The 18,452-nt window shown below is 36.9% G+C and overlaps 2 protein-coding genes and 1 pseudogene across 2 annotated transcripts; 2 read left to right on the plus strand and 1 right to left on the minus strand.

Moving 5' to 3' along the window:
* Nucleotides 1–626: 626 nt before the first annotated feature.
* Nucleotides 627–5,922, plus strand: LOC109213168 (putative amidase C869.01). The gene is made up of 5 exons (XM_019376923.1): nt 627–1,279; nt 2,265–2,479; nt 4,222–4,461; nt 4,612–4,810; nt 5,298–5,922. Exons 1-5 carry the CDS (start codon nt 800–802, stop codon nt 5,649–5,651), a joined length of 1,488 nt encoding a protein of 495 aa, XP_019232468.1. The 5' UTR covers nt 627–799; the 3' UTR covers nt 5,652–5,922.
* Nucleotides 5,923–6,364: 442 nt separating this feature from the next.
* LOC109213162 lies at nt 6,365–11,056 on the plus strand (annotated as a pseudogene).
* A 4,334-nt stretch (nt 11,057–15,390) lies between these two features.
* On the minus strand, nt 15,391–18,018 carry LOC109213163. Its single transcript, XM_019376918.1, has 6 exons — nt 17,491–18,018; nt 17,246–17,392; nt 16,623–16,701; nt 16,133–16,425; nt 15,797–16,021; nt 15,391–15,747 (listed from the first exon to the last, which is right to left on the minus strand). Exons 1-6 carry the CDS (start codon nt 18,016–18,018, stop codon nt 15,391–15,393), a joined length of 1,629 nt encoding a protein of 542 aa, XP_019232463.1.
* Between the last annotated feature and the right edge of the window lie 434 nt (nt 18,019–18,452).

Genomic DNA, 18,452 nt, shown 5'->3' on the forward strand with positions numbered 1-18,452 from the left:
AGGAAAAAGTAATTGGAATTCAATATTTAGTAAACACAGGAAAGAAATCTCATTGATGATTGATGCTTTCTCCCAAGAATTGTAAACAAGAATCTTCAATCAAGTAATATAAGTAAAGACTGATTGTATATATTCTTGAGTTTTCCGATAATCGTACAAAATACGGTAATGATACTTATATAAGGGTACAGTATGTAACGGTTTTTCTTCACCTAATCCCTACACGTTACCAACATTAACAACATTAATTACCTGTTCCTAATATTACTCGTAACGTTTATGATAATAATAATAAGAGATCGCGCATATTGAGGGATAACACTGATTCCCTTTCCCATGATTCTTCCTCTTTTACAGTCTTCATACATCTCGTGCATATTTCTTCTTTCACAATTATCATGTCACATACGATACTTTCTGTAATCACTCCCGTAGGTATTTTAGCCGCGCCTCATCATTCTTCTTTATTAACCTGATTTAAATACCACTTTATCACTATATCGTTAGTTCATGTGTCATACCTATTTTTCCACAAATACAAACGTGTCGCAAAAATTGGCCCAAAGTGGCTTACCTTGCATAGTTTTCGTCATAATCACATGTGATGATTTAAGTGTAAGATAATCATCCCCCAAGTCTATCGGCTCTATGCAGTAGCTTCGAAGTTATGCTGCACATGGCAACTTTTGCCCAGAAGAAACGAAAAAAGAAAAAGAAAAGAAGTAGAGCGAACTCGTAATTTTTGTACTCATAAGCTCATAGTTCAACTAATTATCTCTGACTCAGAATCAGAAAGAGTATGGAAGGCGAATTGGATTTCAAGATTGAAGAAATAACCATTAAAAAAATCCACCAAGCATTTGCACAAAACAAACTCACAGCAAGAAAGCTCGTTGACTTTTACCTTCACCAAATTGAAACCCTAAATCCGCTGCTTCGCGGCATTATCGAGGTTAACCCCGACGCTCAGAATTTAGCTGATGAGGCTGATAAAAAGAGAAGTAGCAGTAGCACTGATCAAGGTGGAAATATTTTAGGGGATTTACATGGAATTCCTGTACTTGTTAAGGACACATTTGGGACAAAAGATAAGTTGAATACTACTGCTGGATCTTATGCTTTGTTAGGATCTGAGGTGCCCAGAGATGCTGGGGTGGTGGAGAAGTTGAGAAAAGCAGGTGCTATTATTTTGGGAAAAGCGAGTCTTAGTGAATGGTATAAGTTTCGTTCTCTTAGTGGAGTTCCTAATGGTTGGTGTGCTCGATCTGGACAAGGAGTGGTTCGTTACTCTTTCCTCTTCTCTATATATGGATTTAAGTTATATGCAGGGACAGATAAGGACTTTTTACATAATCAGCATTGTTTGACTTTATTGTAACTTTTAGTTATCATTTTTAATCATATCACTGATTGATGTTTACTATAGACAATTACAAGTAATTACTTATATTAAGTGATCCAATTGTAAAGATATTTTTGATACTGTTAGTGCATAGAACTTAAAACTTTGTAAATGATGCTTCTCTCTGTCCATTTATACAGATTTTACATGTGAGCTGAGAGATTCATGCCTTGTTCTAGTTCCATCGCTTGATCTTTGTTCCCAGATTAGCTAAATTTATCAACTTTCCCTAGTGTGGAATTAGATACCAAACAAGCACTAAACACCCTTCTGCTCTACATTTTACTTCCTTCAATAGGCAGAATAGATGTATGCATGCAGGGTTTTAGGTCATGGATTTAAGTTATGTACGATGATATTGGAATTTTTTTTACAGTATCAGTCTAGTTTAACCTGCGATAGTAGGTTAGTTCGGAGAAATATCTTTACCAGGTTATGTATTAATGGTTATCATAGAGATTTTCTTGTGAATTACTTTTTAAGCAACCTGATTGTCTAAATATTTTTGGCATAGCACATAGAACTTAAACCCTTTGTCATTTGTGCTGCATGGTCCTTGCAATTAACCCGACAAAGAAAGCAAAACAGATGAGCATAATTTGATGGGATAAATTATGCAGATTACTAGCATGTGGTGTGGCATATGGATGATGGGATAGAGCTCCTTGTTTGGATAATCTTTCATGTTTCAAAATTTCTTATCTTGTATAGAATTGAATAGATCTTCTTATTTGTAGAGCTAGGAAGAGTTTTATAATTTATACATCATCTACGAACTTACTGAGACTAACTGTCCAATTTTTAACATTAAAAAGTTCCTCCAAAGAATGTACTGTTATATTTACCTTTTCAAAATGTGTAGAATCCTTATTGCCCGTCTGGATCCCCATGTGGGTCGAGCAGTGGATGTGCAATATCTGTTGCTGCAAATATGGCGGCAGTCTCTCTAGGGACTGAGACTCACTGCTCCATCATCTGTCCAGCAGATCATAATTCAGTTGTAGGGCTGAAACCTACTGTTGGGCTCACAAGCCGCGCTGGGATCATACCGATGACGCCTCTCTGGGACACTGTTGGGTGAGTGTATTTCTGTTGCGTGTTTATGAATTAATCTAGTTATTATGGAACACAAGAAAAATAAGAATAACTATCCAAAATCTGACAAGTGCCCTCTTACCATCTCATTGCACAAGTTTAGCAGGGGCGGCCCTTCCATAAAGCAATCGCTTTAGGCCCCATATTTGTGGGGGCCCCATTTTTTGTTATACCTAATAAACTCTGTATAAGTTTTAAAAAGAGTTCTGTAAAGTGAAAAAGTTTGATTTCTTTCTTTAACAAATATAGAGAAGAAGGATTTGCAACTGCTATGATTTCTACCAAGGAAATTGCACTTGAAATGAATATCGAACCCGAATTTCGTAAGAAACGTGTGATATATAGGAAGTAACAATTTGATGCGAATGTTGATAATAAAATCTCAAAATCTTTCGAAGAGTCCTTTAGAGTTGATTACTTTTATACATAATAGACAAGACTATTTTTTCACTTCAAAATAGATTTGAACAATTCGAAGTATATGAAAATATTTTTGGTTTTTCTATTTGGCAGTAAAAAGTAAAAACTAAGATCACTAGATGTTGGAAATTTGAAAAAATATTGCCTTAATCTTGAATGTTCCTTAAAGCATAATAATCAATTCGATATTGATGGTTTAGATTTATTTACCGAATTAAAAGTATTATTGAAAATAGTACAATTAGAAGATAGCAGTTTAAATGATACACTTAATCAAATAAAAAGATTTAATTCTTTTTCAAATGCCTAAATTGCTTATGAAATAATATTCATAACTCATGTTACCGTTGCTTCAGCGGAAAAAAGTTTTCAAAATTAAAATTAATAAAATCTTACCTAAGAACAACAATATCACAAGAAAGGTTCAATGGATTAGTTATATTGTCAATTGGGAAATACTTATTAGGAGTTATTGATTATAAGAAAATTATTAATAACTTTGTATCTACGAAAAGCTGAAAAAAAATAGACTTCAAATAAATAATAAAAAAAATTAAAAATTTAAGGCCCCTCATAAAGTTTGGCTTTAGGCCACAAAATTCGTCGGGCCGCCCCTGAAGTATAGGTGTGTCTAGAAGAGTTATATTGTTAAAGAAGCTGTCTTAAACAGAAGTTCTTTCTAGTGTCTGGTGAGCTAACAGAAGTACTTTTGCAGCAGGCTATAAAGGAAAAGTATTTTCTTTAAAGCTAGGGTCTTGTTTGAAATTTGGAAATGAAGATTAGTTCTAATTTAATCCTACTTGTAATCTACTTTGAAGTTGATGTAGATTAGTTCAACCTAATTATTCTGTTGTATTTGTTCTCCAAAAATTGGGTGTTACTAATAATAAAGAAAAAATAAAAATAAAAATAATATATATGTGTATGTATAATATATATACGTGTGTGTGTATATGTGTGTGTGTGTGTGTGTGTGTGTGTATATATATATATATATATATATATATATATATATATATATCAGGCATATATGTATCAGGCATGTATGAAGGACCAGGGTCCTCCTTTTCATGAGCAACTTGGAGCAGGACTTCTTTTTTCTTTTTTCAAAGTTGAATATGACAAAGTATCTCAACTTTTGCCAAAGTAGGATTACAAGCACTAAAGCTGGACCTGAGATTTGCCACCAGGCACTACCAATTCTCTAGTATGCTCCACACTTCCACACAAAGCCCCTCCTGCATGACAATTTTTGGCAATGTGAATAACACCTTCATAAACATGAATATTTCCTTGCTATTCAGGCCTATATGCAGGAATGTCACCGATGCAGTTTACATGCTTGATGTAATTGTTGGAGTGGATCCAAGAGACGAAGTCACCATGGAAGCCGCTAAATATATTCCTGAGGGTGGCTATAAGCAGTTTCTCAGGGAAGATGGTCTGAAAGGGAAGCGAATAGGCATTGTCAGACATCCATTTGTGGAAATGATACATGGAGAAATTGAAAAAGCAGCTTTTGAGCATCACCTGGATTTGTTAAGGTATGAAGCTTTGTAACCTCAAGTCACATTTTATCTTCAAAAATTGCAAATGAGAAATAAGAAGGCACAACTTGCTTACCTGGTTATAGAACACTTGTAGTTATCTGATGGACCTTATGTTTTGTTATTATTTGGTGGACCTAATTTAAGACAACAAGGAGCAACTCTGGTAGACAACCTGAGCATACCACATATTGAAGACATTATGGATCCAAATCACAGCGGTGAAGCATTGGTGATGATGGTTGAGTTCAAGATGGCAATCAATGCATACCTGAAAGAGTTGATCACTTCTCCTGTCAGGTCATTGGCGGACATTATCGCTTTTAATGAGCGCAACTCTGAGTTGGTATGTAAAATTGCTTTGCTGTAATGATCATTATGCATTAAGTAAAACCAACATGAAGTAATATCAAGAACCAGAAACAGTATCTCATTTCAGCCCCTAGACTAGTTTTGATTAAGTAGAACATCCTGTGCATGTGAGGAAATATACCAAATCGGGGAAATTTTCAAGCATTGTGTCAAATATAGTGCATAGGGTAGTCTAGCTCATCTACTCGAAGGCTAAGATAGTTTCAAACACAGTCAAGACAGTTTCCTTACTTCCTAAACGGGGTGCAATTCACTCAACATATGAAATGGCTATGTGTCATAAAGTTGATGTCTAAGACCCCAACCTTTTGATACTTTTGCGAGCTTTTGGGGGTAAAAGGCAATAGCTTTTCCCTGCCCTGTGACATGAAGGTGGAATAAAAATAGTGTCTTGATTTTTGTGCTGTACATACTTTGATCTATGTAATATGAGAATATTCAATGGACCTTTTTTACTACAGGAGAAACTTACCGAGTATGACCAACATACCTTTATAGCAGCCGAGAAGACTCACGGATATGGGGAGGAAGAGAAAGAAATTGTGGAGAAGTTGCATAAATTTTCACGAAATGGATTTGAGAAAATGATGAAGGACCATGAGCTAGACGCGATGGTCGCACCTGGTTCACGTGCCTCCCCTGTTTTTGCAATAGGATGCTACCCAGCAATAACCGTTCCAGCCGGCTATGAAAGTGATGGCATGCCCTTTGGAATCTGTTTTGGAGGGTTGAAGGGTACTGAACCAAAGCTAATCGAAGTTGCCTATGCTTTTGAACAATCTAGCAAAGTTCGGCGACCTCCTTCCGTAGTTTAATGTGAAGGAAGCAAAGAAGCAACTGTTTCACATTGATATTGTTTGGCCTGAAATGTCTAATGGTGCATTGTACCTTGTTATTAGCTTGCCATTTTTTGAAATCCTTTGAATTTGTCAAACTTTGACCAGTTGAGCTAAATTTTTGTCTTTTCTAGTTATGTAGGGATGGTAATGCAAGGATCCTTTATGAAGTAATATAGAGATTGGTATATAGTGAATAATTATGTAGGGACTGTGAATTTGTGATATGTGAATTACTTATTTTACCTGTTCTGTATTACGATTTACGACTAGATTACATTGCCTATGTTAGAATACTAGCAGCCTAGCTATATGATGTTGCCGCTTATAAAGCTGTCTTATTATTATTAGCTTAAGTAGGTAGGATGTTAATAACTGAATTATCCTATTGTTGAATAACTCAACAAAGAATAAGGCACAGGATCTAAGTCGATCAAAAAGATACCTTACATTGAAAAATTCCTTAAAATTCAATACTGCCGGCAGACGTATCGTGACAAGAACTAATTATCTTGGCACTCTATAAATATTTATTTTTTGATTAATCCCTGACATCATTCAAGAATTGTTTATTTTCCAATTCAATCGTATATCAAAATAGAAAAGTCACTGAATCATCAAAAATTTGGAGAGTGAAGTGCAATTACATCCATCTTTTAGGAATACGCTGCATCTTGGCTAAAATTAGCACTATGAACGTTTATTCCTTGTTTGCATTTCTTATTCTAACGGCATTATCACTTTTGGGATGGTCGCAAATTGATACCTGCCATGCATTCTCGATCAAAGAAGCTAGCATTTACTGATCTTCAGGTTGCTTTTAACCAAAACCATCTAACGTCGAGGCAGCTGGTCGAGTTCTACCTCGCAGAAATTTCACGTCTTAATCCAGTTCTTAAAGCTGTTATAGAGGTAATGTTAAAAAGTATTACCAAGTTCAAACCGCTAAAAAAATACACAATTATTTATTTAATTATATCTTCAACAGATAAATCCCGATGCACTCTTGGAAGCTGAGAAGGCTGACAATTGAGAGGAACGAAGCAAACACGAAATCTCGTTCTATATCCATGTTGCATGGTATTCCAATACTTCTTAAGGATAATATAGCAACAAAGGATAAGCTTAACACAACTGTTGGATCTTTTGCATTACTGGGATCAGTGGTGCCGCGTGACGCAGGTGTAGTGACAAAGCTGAGAAAAGCAGGGGCAATTGTACTAGGCAAAGCTAGAGCCTTAGCGAGTGGGCTCATTCAAGGACGCTAACGGCACCCAATGGCTGGAGTCCCAGAGGTGGACAAGGAAAGGCAAGTTATGTATTTACTATTTACTACTAGTAGCTAGCACTACTGGAAATTCGGCCAAAACCGACCGCGGCCGACCGACCGACTTCGGTCTTACAAAAGCTCGGCCAAAAAACGACCGAAATCAATCGGTTTTTCAAAATATTTTTTTTTTACGAAACTTGGGTGCAAGAATGCGGGAAACTATTTTTGCGTCCCGCCAAATTTATTTTTTAAGAAATCGACCAACTTGGGTCAATTTTCATTTAAAATTAATATTCAAAAACCGACCGATTGGTCGGTCATTTTAAAAAACCAATCGATTTTGGGCAATAACTCTTTTTTTTTTTTTTTTTTTTTATAATGAAAACGGCCGAAATCAGTCGGTTATTTTTGCGGGAAAATGAAATTAAAAAGTATAAATAAAATAAAAGAAAGTCTTAAACAAAAATGTACCAATGAACTAGTGTTAGAATAGTATCCTGTAGACCCCGGTTCAATTCCTAGACGGTGCATTTTCTAATTACATACTCCCTCTATTTCAAATTATATGAGGTACTTTCTTTTTTAATTTGTTCCAAAATAAATGATACATTTCTAAATATGGAAATAATTCAACTTTAAACTCTTTATTTTGCCCCTTTTATATTAATGAGAAGTTTTTATAACCACACAAATATCATGGTCCCACAAAGCTTTTACCCCTTAAACTTTTAAGACCACAAGTTTCAAAAGTCTTTTTTTTTATTCTTAAACTCCTGCCAAGTCAAACTAACTCATCTAAATTGAAACGGAGGGAGTAACTAAGTATTCTTGGACGGTTTTTCGCAGTTATCTAGTAGTGTAGCTACTACTTTTAGCATATTTTAATAGCTAATTTGCAACCTAAGTTACTATGTCAAACCATTTATATGTGTGCAATTCCTATGCAGAATCCTTACGTACTCTCAGCAGACCCTTGTGGCTCGAGTAGCGGATCAGCAATATCAGTGGCAGCAAACATGGTATCTGTATCAATAGGGACAGAGACCAGTGGTTCCATTTTATGTCCCGCCAGCTCTAATGCAGTTGTAGGCATCAAACCAACCCTTGGTCTCACTAGCCGAGCTGGGGTCATCCCAGTCACTCCCAGACAAGACTCCATTGGGTAGATCACATCTAAGTTCATATCCATTTGATTTGATAATTCTTAATTATATCAATACTAACTTGTCTTATGCTTTGATTGGACAGCCCAATTGCTAGAACTGTAGCGGATGCTGTTCATGTTCTTGATGTTATTGTAGGCTTTGACCATAATGACGCAGCTGCAACTGGTGCAGCTGCGTCATTAGTTCCTCCTGGTGGTTATACTCGATTTCTGAAAGTAGATGGCCTTAAGGGCAAGAGATTGGGAATAGTGAGGGAACCATTCTTCAATTTCACAAATAGTCCTGCTTTGGCTCAAGCTTTTGAGAAACATCTCCAAACACTCAGGTACTTTGTTGTTGCAGACAGACAACATTTTTAGGAGTTTCTAATTTCTCATGCGAATTAAATTTCTATACACTAAGTGTAAAAAAATTAATTCACCGAAAAAATAACTATTATGTAACTGTTGGTAATAAGTGAAACTAATTACTTGGGAAATAAGGCATGGAACCAACTACAACAGATTAAACTGGAGTGAAAATTATTTACACCGTCAACAACAACAACGACGACAACAACAACCCAGTAAAATCCCACAAGTGGGGTCCGGAGAGTGGTCATTCCTTGAAAAATTCTTCCCATCAATACTGAAGAAGGCAGCATCTGCTGGTGCTGAAACAAACGTGTATTGTGTATACGACAGCAAGGTTTTAACAGCGTTTACTTCATCACTCTATATCGCTGGCTTGGTTGCGTCTCTCGTAGCTGGTCGCCTCACGGCCGCCATAGGACGAAGAAACATAATGGTAGTAGGAGGCTGCACTTTCTTTGCTGGTGCTGCTATGAATGGTGCTGTTCAAAATATTTCTATGCTCATTTTGGGCCGCATTTTGCTAGGCTTTGGTGTTGGCTTTACTAACCAGGTAGGGAAAGAAGAGTATGCGTTTTAGGCCTCTTCCCCAGCCTACACTTTCTAGACACAATCCTGTCTTTCCGTGAACTAAAATCAAGACTTATGTAGTAATTTAACTTTCTTTTTAATTATGCATTCCTTTGAAGGCTACTCCTGTATATCTCTCAGAAATGGCACCTTCAAAATGGCGTGGTGCATTCAGCACAGGCTTCCAATTCTTCATAGGCCTTGGGGTTGTTACTGCAAATTGCATAAACTATGCCACCTCTAAGCTCAGCCGGGGATGGCGCCTCTCCCTCGGCCTGGCCGTTGTTCCAGCCGCGACAATGACCATAGGTGCACTTCTCATTTATTTTTGTTCATTTTCTCTTTTACATATAAATAGTGGCATCTGGACCAGCTTTGTCGCACCTCAATTATTTCACTGCCTATATGCTATTTTCCATTAGTACAAGGAACCGTCAACCGTGTATATCTTGCACTTAGCGTTTTTTAATCTCTCCTGAGATTTGAACCATGATTCTTCATAAAAGACAAGGAATCTTTACACAAATAGCCGGTTCATTGTTATACTTGTTTTAGCCATATATATACATAGATTATACATTAGTTATACACATAAAATACATTACTATGCATATGTTATACCTCCACCGGCTATTTTTAGTTTAAGCGGTTGGGTGGGCGGCTAATTGAGTTAATTCTTCTATTTAATATTACACTTTATTGACACTAAGTCACACTTTTGAGTGCAGGTGCACTTCTCATTTCAGACACACCTACCAGCCTAGTTGAGCGTGGAAAGTTGGAGAAAGCAAAGCAGTCTCTAGCAAAAGTTGGAGGAAGCAATAACAACATTGAAATTGAAGCTGAGTTAGCTGATCTTATTAAATCTAGTGAAATTGCAAGAGCTTCAAAGGAAGAGCCTTTTGTAACAATATTTAAGAGACAACATCGGCCTCATTTGGTCATGGCCATTGCCATACCATTTTTCCAGCAAATGACTGGGATTAATATCGTTGCCTTCTATGCCCCTGTCCTTTTTGGATCAGTCGGTTTTGGGAATAACTCGGCTCTACTTGGTGCTGTTATACTAGGATTAGTCAACCTTGGTTCAATCCTTGTGTCTACTGGTATTGTTGATCGGTTTGGTCGGAGATTTCTCTTCATACTGGGAGGAGTACAATTATGCTAATCTGCCAGGTGCGTGCTTAACTAATAGCCAACTGAGACAGCTCGTTATGCACCCAAATATCCAAGATAAAACTCAAGCAATAATTAGTTGAAGACTCAAATATGTTTTGTGCATCGATAGTGTATAAATTATTTATATCAACACGTTAAGTTGGCCAATATTAGTAACTTGAAAAATAGAGTAATAACCTGCTACAACCAGTTAAATTGCAATAATAGCGTAAAGTTCTTGATATTGTCAGTGTATATAAGCTAAATTCTTAGAGTCTTAACTTTTACACACTGACAATGTATTGCACTATCAAGTCCAATTGACATGCAATAACATATAGGTGTGAGCTTTTAACAAATTTGATATGGTAACCAATCAAGAAATTAAAATAGAGTTTTTATTGAATTATATTTACAATAGAAAGATATTTATACTTTCAGTCTGTATAACTTAGATGATCCTTATGATAATTACATGATTGGCTTAATGTTGGTGAAGGTAGCAATTGCTTCTACACTTGCAGCTTCAATAGGTGAAAATGGAAACAAACACATAACCAAGCAATATGCTGCCTTAGTACTTGCCCTGATGTGCATCCATCTATGGTGCTGGTTTTGGTTGGTCATGGGGTCCTCTAAGTTGGCTCATTCCAAGCGAAATATTTCCGATGAACATTCGATCAACTGGGCAGAGCATAAGTATGGCTGTGAACTTTGCAGGCTTTCTTGTTCTTTGCTGGTTGGATTGCTGTTATGACCATTTTTATTGTGATGTTTATGCCAGAGACCAAAGGTGTTGCTTTGAATTCCATGCATCAAGTTTGGGAGCAACACAGGTTTTGGGGTACATATGTTAAAGATCAGCCTTAGTCCCACAACGGAGAGAGAGTAAACAAGTTGAATAGATTATACAAAAGTTTTATACTGTTAGATGTTTCCGTGATCTAGAAAGAGGAATTTTATCATAAGTGGATCGTGATAAACACATAATTAAGTAAATAAAACTACTTTTTCTCTAACAGATAAAACTTTATATTTGCAATACGATTAATTGATCAGAATTTTAGGTTAGTGTTTGCTAAGTATTATTCACTTACTATTTCTTTTTATAACTGGTGTACTTCGCGCCTTTGCGGTCATCTCTTGATAACTGCATTATAAGGAAAGTAGTATTCCATTAATTTTATTCGATAGCATTTATGTCATTCATATACAAAGTGCAAGAACAGACTTTGTGCAAAAAAAATGATCATCACGCTCTACTCTTGAACAAGCAATACAAGTTCCAATTACATACCTTGTCAATGGTACGGTTCCACCCGAATTATCAGATTCATTTGGACCTCCAATAAGCTTGGTTCCATCCAAATTATCAAATCCATTTTGGACTGCTAGTCCAAACTAAGTCACAATTTCAAAATTTACTGAAATTCATTTCTCTAATTGTTTGGATAAAAATTGATAAGAATGAACCTTGTGTCTAACTCAACCCCAAAAGCTAGCTTATGAGGTGAGGATTGCTCAAGCCATATAAGGAGACCAATGACCTCAAATCCCTACGATGTGGGACAACTCAACAAAAATACCCCAGCTTAAAAGGTGGCAGATACACGCTTTTTAATATTTTTTCTTTTCTTTTTAAAAGTTTTAATTCTAGCATAATATATTGGAATTTACCTGCGAAGAGTCTTTGAACTCCAGCATAACGTGTATGTAGGAGTTCTAAAATCCAGCATATTATGCTTAATCTTTCTTATATCTTAGATAAAATTATTTTTGTTCAGATTCTATTTGCGCATTAAAAAGTGTAACTATTATGTAATTACTTACAAACACTGCTTATTTTTTAATTATCAATCCGAAATTAGCTAATTAGCGCTACTTTTACCTCCAGAACCCTTGGTGGTTATCTAAGAACTCTAATCAGCAAAAAAAATAATTTTCTTCACAGCTTTGACGAAAAAACAATTAACTTCAATTCAAAGTTCAGAATTTCATAGAATTGTTTTGTAAAGAACACAATTTATACTTGGTTACAGATTCATTGGGTATGAAGAAAATTGGATAAGTCGATCAAGCAAATAAAAGAAAGGAACGAAATCAAACGAAATGCAAGAATTCACAACGATTTACCGAAAAGATAAATTTATATAGCATGTAAAGTTCTTAGTTATTTTTAGATCCAGACAAATCTTTTTTTATTTATTTATGAAGTGGAAGATTTTATCATTACTAGGCAGGATTAATACACAGTAGGTACAACATGACTATCTAAAACACTATAAGGTTCCCAAGCAGTGGCGAAGTCAGGAATTTTCTTAAGGGTGTTCAAACTTAAAAGAAGTGAAGAAAATTCCCCGACAAAGAGTGTTCAATATATATTATATATCTCTAAAACCTAATATTTTACCTATATACGCAGTATAATTTTCCGACGAAGGGTTGTCAATTGACCACCCTTTACATCATGTGCCTTCGCCCCTGTTCCCAAGCATGACCAAATTATTGAAGTAGTAATAAACTTAGTAATAGTAACTCCATTCTTGTCTAAGAGCCAAGTCATTCATATATAAGTGCAAGAAAAGAATTTGTCCATAATTGGAACTAAGAAGATTAATCACTTTTTAATTTTGTTCTTCATTTCATTCCAGAGGCGGTCAGAGGGTGAAGCCGCTAAAACCTCCGCTTTTAGGCTCCAAAATTTTGGGTGTCCCAAATCCAATTTTATTTTTTCAATTCCTACTTGATGTGATCTTTCATTGATCACGCCCAACTATCCCTTATAAAAAGGACTAAACGGTCTTTACAAATATATTCCGGTTAATAAGTCCGGAGTCGAATCCCACAGGGAATTAAACCTATTAAGTACAGCTACTACACTCGCACAAATTCACGGAATCAATCTTCAGAAATATTTGAATAACAAATTAGACGTTTACTACTAAGGATCTAGTTATGAAAAAGCAATAACTAATAACTAACTACGAACAGGTTGTAGACAAAATTTGGAATGGTCTAAGGTTTTGATTTCCCCTATTGTCGAAATCCTTTCCGCTATGTGTTCTATAAATTTGCGTACATTTTCTCTACCGATCATGAGCTCTCTGAGTGTCGTAGTTCTCTCCCGAGTAACTACCACAATTTACTAGACATATTCTTCTGAACTACGCTAGCTGGCACTAAGTTACGGCTCACTCGGATCACACCAAGGTTTCGTTATTCCTAATACTACCTTTAAACCCTCCGTATTGATACCTCATATACGTTTGGAGTGATGTTGTTCAACAACTACCTAAATATGCACTCTCTTCCGGGTAATACATACTAAATAGGCATAGTCGATTGAGAGCTCCTCAACCAAATCACCATATAAACGTAGTTGAACAAATAGAGAAAAAGCTACGGCAAATCTATATTAACATAACGGGAAAATTATCCTCCAATAGGTTCCATCAAAATCCTAGATTAGAAGTTTAGCTACTTTAAATAGTAACAATATCCCAAGTATTTTGCATAAATAAATTACAAAGTAAAGATGAAGGGATGTAGAAATCGATGATTCTATCTCCCAACGGGTGTTGCACGAGCTATTCTTGCCTCCGGTCGCAAAACTCCTTCAAAAATGGTGTTTAATGTCTATTTATATGTGTAGGAAAAGACCTAAACGACATTGCCCAAGTCCTAGTCAGACAAGGAGACGAAACAAGCCTTCAAAATCCGGATCAGGCTCGCCTCAGACCGTGCCTCGCGAGGTAAAACCCGAGATGAACCTCGCCCTAGACCATGCGATGCCTCCCTCCACACGAGCTCAACCTCGCCTTATCCCTCGCGTCGCCTGCTCCCACGCGAGCTCAAAGGCTCACCTCGCCAGCTCTAATACGAGCTCAGTAGCTCGCTTCGCCAGCTTCCTCATTTTTCCGCTGCTCACTTCTTTCTTTCTTCTTTTCAACTATTTTCGAGCACGCTTTAGACTTTAAATATTCCTTTTGCTCTACTTTTATCTCCAATGTACCTACACATAAAATAGACTCCATTACGCATAAATAAAGTGGAGTTTAACATTAACACACATAAAATGTAAGGTAAATAATGTACTAAAATATAGAATTATATCCACACATCAATACCCCACACTTAAACATTGCTCGTCCTCGAACAATCAAACTACACTTATAGACACGACCTTTTTAAGCAATTCCTTTAACTCCTCACACCAAGATTCTTTAAAATATACTAAGCACAAAGGTGTAATATCCTCACCTCAACATTTGACTCACAAATACCATGTATTATTCACAATTCACTTACTTACTCTAACATCACTACTGAAAAATTGGTCTATGGTAACGCATGAAAAACCGTTCCAGTAGGTGGATAAACCGTTGCCGTAGCGATATTGGAACGGTTTACAAACCGTCACATCCGCTCGCGTTCCAATAGAGCTGTAGGAATGGTTCTTGGAACGGTTTTCATATCCGTTGCTATAGAGACGTCTATCGCAACGGTTTTCCTTTTCTCTATTGGAACGATTATTCCTTCCAATTGGGACGGTTTAAAAACGTTACTATAATATGTATGCAACGGCTCATAACCGTTACCATTTTATCTAATGCAACACTTTCGTAAGCTATTGTTACGGTTATTTATGGATATAACAACGGTCTATTTAAGCTATTGCAACGGTTGTTTTTGTATCGCTACAGTTTTAAATACCTATTGGAACGGTTTACTAGATCTATTGGAACGGATTACATTCTAATGGAACGCCATTTTCCACAAGAAATACACTCTATTTGCATTTGGATACCAAATTTAGTAAGTCTATCCACAGTTGCTATCCTTTTATTAATAGCCAAGCATAAATAAAACTTGAACCTAAGGTGTATCTGTGAGTGGATGTGGATACTCTTCCATTCAACTTTACTGAATTGAGGTTGCATCTGGACATATGCTTTGTGTATCTGGAATTTACCTTGCTTCACAAAGTTTCCCAGAATGGTTGCAATACTCTGTTGATCTGTCCTCATCTGCATAACTTCATCTTTTGCATCTATGATCTTCTTGACCACCCATGCTTCTGCTTTGGGTGTGTGAATATCTTCAATTTGTTTCCTCTTTATGTAATAGGTGTGAGCCCATCTTATCCACAGTGCATCCTTTTTCATAGCCAGAGCCCATAGATGTTTTAATAATGTTGCCTTGTTTCATATCCTCATGTTTATCACATTCAATCCACCTGCTGATTTTGGTTGGCATATTTTGTCCCATGCAAGCAATGTTTTCCTGGAGAATTCATTTGAACCAGTCGACAGAAAAGTCCTGCATACAGTCTCTATCATCTTCATGTTCTTCTTTGGGATTAAGAATATTTGAGCCCAATATGTTTGTACACCAAATAGGACTGATTTGATAAGCTGAACTCTTCCTGAATAAGAAAGCATCCTTGCTGACCAGCATCTGACTCTCTCTGTGATCTTCTCAACTAAAGGCAGGCATTGGTGTATGTTTAGCTTCCTTGCAGACAATGGAACTCCCAGATATTTAATGGGGTATACTGCCCTCTGCGTATCCAGTAAGTTTGATCAGATCTTCTTTGATATGTTGTGCTACCCCTGCAATATAGATTGAGCTCTTTTCTGCACTTGCTTGCAATCCTGATGCGTTTGAGAACTTATTTAAAGTGTTCTGCAATGCATTTACTGATTGTTTGTCACCCCTGCAAAACATTAACAGATCGTTAGCAAAGCATATGTGTGTCACTCCAAGCTTCTTGCATTTTGGGTGGTATCTGAATTCCTTCTGCACAGCCAATGTACTCATCTCCCTCTGCAAATACTACATAGCAATCACAAATAGGTAAGGAGACATTGGATCTCCTTGTCTGATACCTCTCTTAGTAAGGAAAGGTTTAGTAAGTCCTCCATTCAGTGCTAAGGAATAAGATACTGTTGTCACACACTCCATGATCCACCCAATAAATTTCTGTGGAAATCCAAGATCTGTGAGCATATATATTAACAATTTCCAATCCAATGAATCATATGCCTTTTTTAAATCTTCCTTGAGAATACATCTTGGTGATAGACCTTTCCTGTTGTAACCATTAAACAGCTCATGGCTAAACAGAACATTATCCACAATGCTCCCCCCTTCTATGAATGCAGATTGTGCTTTCCCAATTAAGCACTCAATTACCTTCTTGATCCTTTTAGTCATTATTTTTGCTATAATCTTGTAGACTGTAGCGCAGCAGGCAATAGGTCTATAATCCTTAATAATTGTGGGAGTTGTACCTTTGGGAATCAATGTTATTGTTGTACAATTCCATGCTTTCTTCATCTTACTTGTTGGAAAAAGCACCCCACAGCTTCATAGACCTCTTGTTTCACTTCATTCCAGTGTATTTTAAAAAACTCTACTGGGAAACCACACACACCGGGTGCCCTGTCATTTGGCATGTCTTTCACTGCTGCATCAACTTCTTCATGAGTGACTTCCTGAATTAGCTCTTGTTGCTGTTGCAATGATAGGCACACACCTGCTTTAATAATTTTTGTACTAGGACATGGTTTGATCAGACAAGAAGGGTTGCTCTGATGGTAAGCAACCCTCACTTCCAACCAAAAGGTTGTGAGTTCGAGTTTTCCCAAGAGCAAGGTGGGAAGTTCTTGGAGGGAAGGATGCCGGGGGTCTATTTGGAAACAGCCTCTCTACCCCAGGGTAGGGGTAAGGTCTTCGTACACACTACCCTCCCCAGACCCCACTAAGTAGGATTATACTGGGTTGTTGTTGTTGTTGTTGACATGGTTTGATCCCAGTATCAGTTCCCATTAATTTCTTAAAAAAAGTAACAAATTCTCTTTCCACTTCTGTAGGGTCTGTGACTCTAATTCCCTCTGCATTATATGCAGAAGTTATTGCATTCCTGCTTGCCCTCATCTTCAGTTGGGCATAGAAGTTTTTGGAGTTTGAATCTCCATAATCTATCCAATTTACTCTTGACTTCTGCCTCGGAATTCTTTCTTCTATTGTACTCCATTTCTCTAGTTCCGGAAGTACCTGCTTTTCCTTTTCTATCATTTCTTGATTTAAAGGACTGATCTTCAGATTATTCTGCACATGCTCTAGTTGTTGCCTGATGTGGTTCAATCTTTTTTCATAGCTTGTCATCTCCTTGTTCAATCCCTTAGTTACAGTCTTCAATTTCTGTAATTTTGCCATATACTATCCATAGGATCACTTCCTATCTTATGCCTCCATATGTCTTCTAGCATAGGCTTAAACTCCTTGTGCTCCATTGTTACCATATACAGCTTGAAAGGTTTAGGATATATATTCTTCGTCTTCCATATTTGGATCACTATAGGAGAGTGATCTGATACCCCAGGTTCCAGACCAACAACATCCACATGTCCATATTTTTTGATCCATTCAAAGTTGCCAAAGGCCCAATCTATTCTACTATACACTCTATCATCTGCATACTGTTTATTGCACCAGGTATAGAAACAACCTTTTGTGTTCAATGGGGTCAATTGTATGGAGTCAATACAATGCTTGAACTCTTTTATCTCATTCATAGTAACTGGTTGTCCCATCCTATCCTCAGTTTTGAGAACACTATTAAAGTCCCCACTTATGAGCCATGGGATTTGAACCTGATTTCCCATCATTTGCAGTTCATACCATAACCTTGTTCTCTCATGTTGCTTGTTTCTAGCATACACTACTGTTAGCATAATATGGTACCCAGTCAGTGTATCACTCACTACACAATGAATGCATTGCTCATGAACTTGAACTACATTGACTGCTATATTTGTCTTCCACATCAACCAGATTCTACCATTTTCCGCTTTTGTATAATTTCAACAATATCCCCAGTCTCTTGCTACTCTGTACAGTATTGTTTTTGCCTTTTTTTCGTTTACTCTAGTTTCTAGACATCCTAACATATCCACCTTATTCTTCTGCAAAAAGATTTTCAATTCTTTTTTCTTGTGGGGATTATTTAGCCCCCTTATATTCCATGTACTAATGATCATGGGGGGTGTTGTGTAAGATCAGGATCCAGACCCCCTCCCTGTGCAGCTGTTTGTCTCAATTCACCTAGTACTTGGAATCTGTTTGCATTGGTTGTTTCTGCATATCTGCCCTGCTTATCTAGAGAGGGGTGTTGTTCCCCTTTGTCTGCATTATTTTGTACCTTCTTGCCTTTCTGAACTGCACCACCTTCATGTGACACCTTGTCTTCTTCTGTAGGGTG

Source organism: Nicotiana attenuata, unplaced genomic scaffold (assembly GCF_001879085.1).
Source record: "Nicotiana attenuata strain UT unplaced genomic scaffold, NIATTr2, whole genome shotgun sequence".
NCBI lineage: Eukaryota > Viridiplantae > Streptophyta > Magnoliopsida > Solanales > Solanaceae > Nicotiana > Nicotiana attenuata.

What these genes read in the sequence shown, in the direction of transcription:
- LOC109213168 (XM_019376923.1), top strand. Translation starts at nt 800, where the DNA reads ATGGAAGGCGAATTGGATTTCAAGATTGAAGAAATAACCATTAAAAAA. An exon ending in CTCGATCTGGACAAGGAGTG is followed by an intron (nt 1,280 to 2,264) that starts GTTCGTTACTCT and finishes CAAAATGTGTAG; the next exon opens with AATCCTTATTGCCCGTCTGG. An exon ending in CCTCTCTGGGACACTGTTGG is followed by an intron (nt 2,480 to 4,221) that starts GTGAGTGTATTT and finishes CTTGCTATTCAG; the next exon opens with GCCTATATGCAGGAATGTCA.
- LOC109213163 (XM_019376918.1), bottom strand. Translation starts at nt 18,018, where the DNA reads ATGTGGAAGACAAATATAGCAGTCAATGTAGTTCAAGTTCATGAGCAA. An exon ending in AACCTTTCAAGCTGTATATG is followed by an intron (nt 17,393 to 17,490) that starts GTAACAATGGAG and finishes GCAAAATTACAG; the next exon opens with AAATTGAAGACTGTAACTAA. An exon ending in GCTCAATCTATATTGCAGGG is followed by an intron (nt 15,748 to 15,796) that starts GTAGCACAACAT and finishes CTGGATACGCAG; the next exon opens with AGGGCAGTATACCCCATTAA.